This window comes from Nanorana parkeri, unplaced genomic scaffold (genome assembly GCF_000935625.1).
Source record: "Nanorana parkeri isolate BGI_ZX_2015 unplaced genomic scaffold, ASM93562v1 scaffold527, whole genome shotgun sequence".
NCBI classification, from domain to species: domain Eukaryota; kingdom Metazoa; phylum Chordata; class Amphibia; order Anura; family Dicroglossidae; genus Nanorana; species Nanorana parkeri.
Window position 1 is genome coordinate 98,109 of NW_017306795.1, and position 6,788 is coordinate 104,896.

Genomic DNA, 6,788 nt, shown 5'->3' on the forward strand with positions numbered 1-6,788 from the left:
GCGCGACCCCGTCTTTTATGTTTGACCAAAAAATTGGGTATTATATTCTGTTTCTGTGCACTAAATTTCATTTTAGTGTATGTTATCCTAAAAAAAAACTTGTTTGATTAAACATTTGCGCAAATACCATGTGACTTAAAAAATTGCAACTAGCATTTTTTTTATTCCACATGGCCTCTGCTTTTAGAACATATATCATTTTTGGGGGGCCTGAAGCTGTTTTCTAGCCTAAAATTCACATTTTATCCTGTGTGTGCAAATTAGTAGGAAATAGCTCCGGCCAGGAAGTGGTTAAAATGCCATTATTTTTGCAATCTCTGGCTACAATATTGTATTGAGAGTTACTGACGTTGACTTCCCACCGCACTCCATTACATAAGCCTCACTACTGGGCAGAGAGAATGCTTGAATGTTTGAAAACTTATAGGGTGAGAAGAGGTGGAGAAAAGTGTTGAAAGTGTCCGCTGCGCACGGCCTTGCAAATAACATCACATAGGGCAAAATAGGAAACGTTTCGGGGCCACTTAGGCTTTGAGGAAAGCACCCTGCACATCCCCGAAATGTCGGCTATTTTGACCTTTTGTGACTTTATTTGCAATAAACAATATTTTCCTTGCATTTTGGAGTGCTGGTGACCCATCTTCACATCTCTGGGTGGAGAAAAGCTCTTGACCAAGCGATTGAGTGCATCTCGGAGCACCTAAGGTCCTTTAGGAAGGACCTCATTTGAAGGCACTTGAAAATATGGGATTAGGTAATTATAACACACTGAGGAGACATTTTGTCGATTCTGTTGCCCGACAAGGCAAAGCTAAACAGGAGCAGTAAGACAGAGTGTGCGAGAGAATTAATACAAGGCTTGGTCCATAACCCATCGCACTCCTAACCGGAAAATCCAACCGGATTAACCAAAAATGGTTAATGGATTAATACAAGGTTACAGTTATTCCTCCCTCTGCTGCTCTGCCCTGAGGCCAGCATGAACACCTGCCCTCCCAATGTCCTCATTGTCACCTGTTTAAGGTGGAAATCTTTCTCAGACCTCTGCAAAGCTGTTGCAGTTGACTGTTTTAGGATTTCATATGTGGGGGTCACAACAACACAGGAACGGTAACATTTTTTGTGGGTTTTTTTATTCTTTTTTTATTTTTTGTGTGTGACTAATTTTTTTTGGGAACTTAACTTTTTTTTCCCCACTTGATTATCGCATAGGGGGCTAAGAAGCCCCCTATGTGATGGCAAAGAGGGTGTGACAGGTCCTCTTTATGGAGACATCTTTTAAGATCCCTAATTTCACCTAGGGACCCCCAAAGAAGCTGGTGAAGCAGAGATCTGTTTCATCAGCTTCTCTCCAGCTTCAGAGTGACAAGAATGCGGACGTGATGTAATATAGAACACTTCCTGCATTCTGACACCGGAGGGGAGATCGTGTACTGATCCCCCTCTGATCCCCTGTCACAGAGCTGCCATACCAGCCCCCGGCCCAGCTCGGGATCAGTGCTGGGGGGCCGGGGCCCACCTACCAGCACTTCATACAAGCAATCCAGTGGCTCTATAGGGCCAGACCAGTTGTATGTAAACAGGCATCGCTGCCTGTTTTAAATTGTTGACAGTTTCCCGCTCGCTGCGTGCAGGAGTGGGAGGGGCTAACAGACGGCCTGTTACATCCAAGAAGCAGTTAATTTTTGCAAAAGTGGTGCAAAAGGTGAACTTATCCTTTAACTGACATAGTATGCAGATGAAAGCTCATCCCTTTGATCTGCAGGTGAATGAAACAAAGATACACAGTAACAATGTTACTTTTGTATAAACTCTCTCGCGTTTGAATAGTGTTTAAAAAACTGTCAGATGGTCTGTTTTTTTGACATTAGCAGCTATTACAGCTGTAGCAGCGCACAACTTTTTATTGACAGTCAAAACAGTGGGAGGCACAGGAGGACAGGACTTAGAAACAAAAAACACATCAAAGTACACCGGACATATGTTTCTTGGGACGTGCTAAGTACGTCCAGTGTCCACAACTGGTTATATTATTATTGTAGTGATTTTTATCTTGATAGAATTTTTGATATACATTAAAATATTTATGGATTAAGCATAAGAGAACTATGCCTTAGCCACTAAAAGGAGCTTTCATTGAGCTCCCTCTGTACCTTCTGTCTTCAATGTTGAGAAAAGATATCGGACACACAAAGGAGTGCAATGTTCAAGGTGACATGGGCTCTCTACGAACTTGATGGTGACCTTTTATTGTATGTCTGTTGAAAGTATATTAGATCATTGCTGCACTGTCTGGTATTCAAGCTGAGGAGAAGCAGATAGGAGGAGCGTACATTGTGTAGTGAGGACAGGGGAATGGATTCTGGGCTCGCCGCTCGCTGATTTTGAAGGATGTTTATTTGAATCACCTTTTTAGGGCCTATTTACACCACATCCAGATCCTCTCCAGACCAGATTGTTTCCGGACTCAAAATGCATCCTAATGTATCCCTGTGCTATTTCTGGCCTCTGTTCACACCAGCGCAGTCCGTTCCAGATCGGAACAGACCAGAAAAATACTGCATGTCTCATTTTGTCTGGCCTGGAACTGCGGGCAGGTTCACACCACTTTCCGGAGCAGATCTGGTCCGGAAAAAGGTGTGAACCTGCCCTTAGATGTGCCTTCAAGGTCAGGAATGATTGTACACAACCAGGAAACTTCTGGTTTCCTTCCTTCTTTCTGGTAGATCAGGGGCACGCACAAATAGGTTGGGGAATAGTTATTTCCTGTGTCCAGTGGATGGCCTAATGAATTACAGGGGTCTCCATTCATTCTTTCTATGTGTAATGGTGAGGGTTATTGGGGTGGTATCGACTTTTTCTTTATAATTACTGATATTTAGATTTTAAAGCTGCCTTGGACTGGGTTGATGCTAAAACTGAATTTCGCAACAACAACAATAAAGTATCGCCCTATCCAACAATAAAATAACGTTTTTGCTGGATTTTCGCTTACTTTTTTCTCCCCCAAGACCAGCTACTGCAGCCCCCCTCTTGCGGCGCAATCCTCGATCCCCTCTATGTGGGTGGCCCCATTCTCCTGCCGGCTAGCTTCCGCAGGCAACAGGTGGATGTAATGTAATTTAAAATATCCAATAGCAGACTGGCTATTGAAAGAAAACCCACCCACTGAGGAGCGGACCTGAGAGAGAAAGTAGCCTGCTCAGTGGGTGGGTGCAAAAGCCAGCCTGCTATTGATTTTGAAATAGACGGCGGCCCTGGCACCATGGCAACTGTGATCTAAGATGGCACCTCCCTTGGCTGTAAGGGACAGGCAGTTGTAATTCTGCTTTAAGGTGCCACATCTGTAATATTTTATATAAGATTTCAATAAGCATCAGTAGGTCGGACTTTAATGGTACCGCAAAGTTGTCCAGGTCTCCGAGGGCTATCCCCAGTCTCAGCTATTTCACAGAATCATTAGACTTCATCAACATTTAAAAAAAATGTTTTGTTAATATGTAATAAAAATTCACCAAACTTGTATTAACACTTGTGTGGTACCATTGGGGTCCAACATACTGGTGATTGTTAAAATCTTGTTTCATTTTCCAGTGAATAAAAGATTTTCACTTTGTCAACAACTTGTGTTCCTGTTTTACATTTATTGTTATTTTCTGACCCCGAATGTGTATGATGGTACCAAATAACTTGATTTAGAGGAGTGCAAACTATTTCTGAACTCTGGTACTGTCATGTACACTCAGGTGCCGGGAGTGAGCGTATGTTATCGGCATTGGAAACAGGCAGTTCACAGGGCAGTTGCTATTACACCTCCTCGGGCCTTTAAGCTTCATAGGCAGTATAAGTAAAGCCAAATAAAATGCATGCTGATTCATAATTATACCGAGAAGCTGGATTTATAAGGTTTTAGTGTAGCTTTCTGTTGTTACTATTGCTGAGCACACAAGTTTATGTATATATTGGTAATTTGTTTTCTTTTTATGAGACCTTTTATAAGAAAAATATTAGGGATGTTCAGATACTAAGAACCGTATTTGGTACCAGTACCAGTACACACGGAGCCCCTGGGATTTTTACATCTCGGTTTTAATGTACAATTTTGCTCTATAAATATAAATAAAGGGATGCACCGATACCATTTTTGCAAGTACAAGTGCTGATACTTCTCCAAGTCCTCACAGATACAAGTACTGATACATTTGTGTTTTATTGTCATGTGACAGTTTTTCTAAAACAATACAGACTAATGATTTCAGGACAGTGGTGGAGCACACAAGCCAGGTCCCAGCTGCAACCGCTGCACCCTGGTAGTTCTCATGAAAATGCCAAGTATCGGCACTGGTATCTGCACATCCCTAACAAAAAAAATCTGATATCTGGAATTTCTGACTTCCTCCTGCAAATGTTAGTTGCCTGACTCTGAAACTTTGAGTCATGAACTAAAACAAGTATGCAGATCAGTAGTCAGAAATCTGAATCTGGTATGTGTTGTGGCTTAAAGAAGCAGAGGGTCAGCATAATAGCTAGGCAACTAGTATTTTCCATAGTGGCAACCTTCTGTTTCTTTCATGCCAGGTTGCCTAATTTTGTTAGTAATAATATAATCAATTTCATTTTCATTAATATACATTTTGTTTTTCTTGTAGATGATTCACAAGGTGCTTCGTCCCAAGGACCTCAAGCTGATGCTCCTGCAGGCCCATCCCAGTGTCCTCCTGGCCCACCACAAGGTCCTCCAAACCAGACACATGGTCTGTCGCAAGGGCCTCCAGGTCCACCCCAAGGTCCTCCACACTCTGCACAAGGTCCACCCCAAGGTCCTCCACACTCTGCACAAGGTCCACCACAAGCTCCACCTCAAGGACCCCGTCCAGGACCACCTCAAGGACCCCAAGGAGGGCCATACCAGGGGCCTCCACACGGAGCACCAGGCCCTATGCCTGGGTTGCAAAGCCCTTCAACAGGCCTTCTAGGGGCTAGGCCTGGATTAATACCTCTTCAAAGACCACCTGGAGTTCCCCCACCTCACATGCAAAGATTTCCTGGAATGCCACCTCGCCAAATGCCACCTCATATGGCACACAGAGGTCCTCCTGGGCCAGGTGGTTTTGGAATGCCGCCACCCCATGGTATTAGAGGCCCTTATCCACCACAGGGACATTTTGGAAGGGGCGGGCCCGGATGTCCTGAAGATAGAGAAGGTAGGCCATTTAGAAATGAAAGACGAGGGTTTAATCCAGAACGGGGTGATAGGCATGGGTTTAATACAGAAAGAGGTGATAGACATGGGTTTAATCCCGACCGAAATGATAGGCATCGGTTTAATCCCGAGGCAGAGGAGGAATTTGATGTTGAAATGGATGAGGCGTCTGAATTTAACCCTGAAATGGAAGAGGAGGAAGGATTTAATCCTGAGATGGATGACGAACAAGGTTTCAACCCTGATAGACAAGGTTTCAATCCTGATAGACCAGGCTTCCATCCAGACAGGCCGGGATTTCACCCCGAGAGGCCAGGTTTTAATCCAGAAAGACCAGGCTTCCACCCAGATAGGAATGAAAGGCAGGGCTTTCATCCCGAAAGAGAAAGATTCGGAAGAAGGTCTTTTGGAAATCGTAATGAGGATGATCGAGAACACTTTGGCGGCCGCTTTGATGACCATGAGAGAGCAAGCCGTGGCAGAAGAAACTGGGGCCGAGGAGGAAGTCCAGAGCGTGACAGACCAAGGGAACCTGAAGGAAGGAGCAGGTGGTCTGGAGGACGAGAGAGGGAACCACGTAAACCTCTTCTAGATTTCCCTGATCGTAAACATGGTGTGACCGAAAACCACGAGCCCGCAAGTGAAAAACCAGAGCCCAAAGAGCCTGCTCCTGACACCGCCAAGGAAAAACCTGAACCTCCTGAGAAAAAACCCGCCGAAGACAAGACGCCTAAAGTTTCATCACCGGCTGATAAAACAGAAAAGGACTCTGAGTCTAAATCCTAAGATGCACGTTAACACCTTACAACCACAAACTTTTGTTGAGTAGATCTTTGGCGTTGTACATTAAGCTGTAAAATATTTTGCTTCCGCTGATTGACCTCTCGTTAGTTTCTGAAGAATTGTAAACTTATTGGCTTTCCTTCTATTTAAAATGGTTACGAAATACAATACCATCGTATTAAAAGAACACATAACAAGCCTCCCATGGTTCGCTGTAACTTTTTGAATAAGTTATTTGAAAAGTTTACAGCTCGTACTTTTTTTTTCCGTTGTTTTGTTTTTACTGGGGGAAGAAGCACCTTTAAACTCTTGAAAATATTAGAGGTGTGTTTTTAATAAACTCTATTTTCGTAACAACTATTTGTGTGATGTTCTTAGAATCCAGAAGATAAAGTTACGTTTCCGTACTCAGACATGCATTGAGATTCATCAATATCACAAGCCAAAACTTTTTTTTTATTTGGATAAAGTACCCCTGATTTTTTTATTTTTTTTTGCTCTCGGTTTCCACTAGGATACATAAATTATGATTAAATTTCCCACATAAGGGAAATACTCACTTCAAACAACCGCCCAAATGCTCCGATGCCTAGCTCGATACTTACGGTATCAGGACGCCAGCTCCATGCTTCCTCGTCATTTGTGACGAGAGCACGGAGCCGCCTCCCCACCAATCAGGTAGCCGGGCGATGTGTAATGACGCGGCACCCGGCTTTTTGATTGGCCGGGAAGCCGGCTTCATGCTCCCTCCTCACCTCATGATGAGGGAGCATGGAGACGGCTTACTGGCCAATCAGGAAGC

General features: G+C 43.8%; 1 protein-coding gene across 1 annotated transcript in view; it reads left to right on the plus strand.

Moving 5' to 3' along the window:
- The window catches only part of LOC108791107 (basic salivary proline-rich protein 2-like), a 49,172-nt gene extending 42,841 nt beyond the window's left edge, over window positions 1-6,331 (plus strand). The window contains exons 5-6 of the mRNA XM_018561492.1: window positions 4,650-4,775; window positions 4,809-6,331. Of these exons, the coding sequence (XP_018416994.1) occupies window positions 4,650-4,775; window positions 4,809-5,989 (1,307 nt within the window). The 3' untranslated portion in view covers window positions 5,990-6,331. The remainder of the gene's footprint in view (window positions 1-4,649; window positions 4,776-4,808) is intronic.
- The last annotated feature ends 457 nt before the right edge of the window (window positions 6,332-6,788 follow it).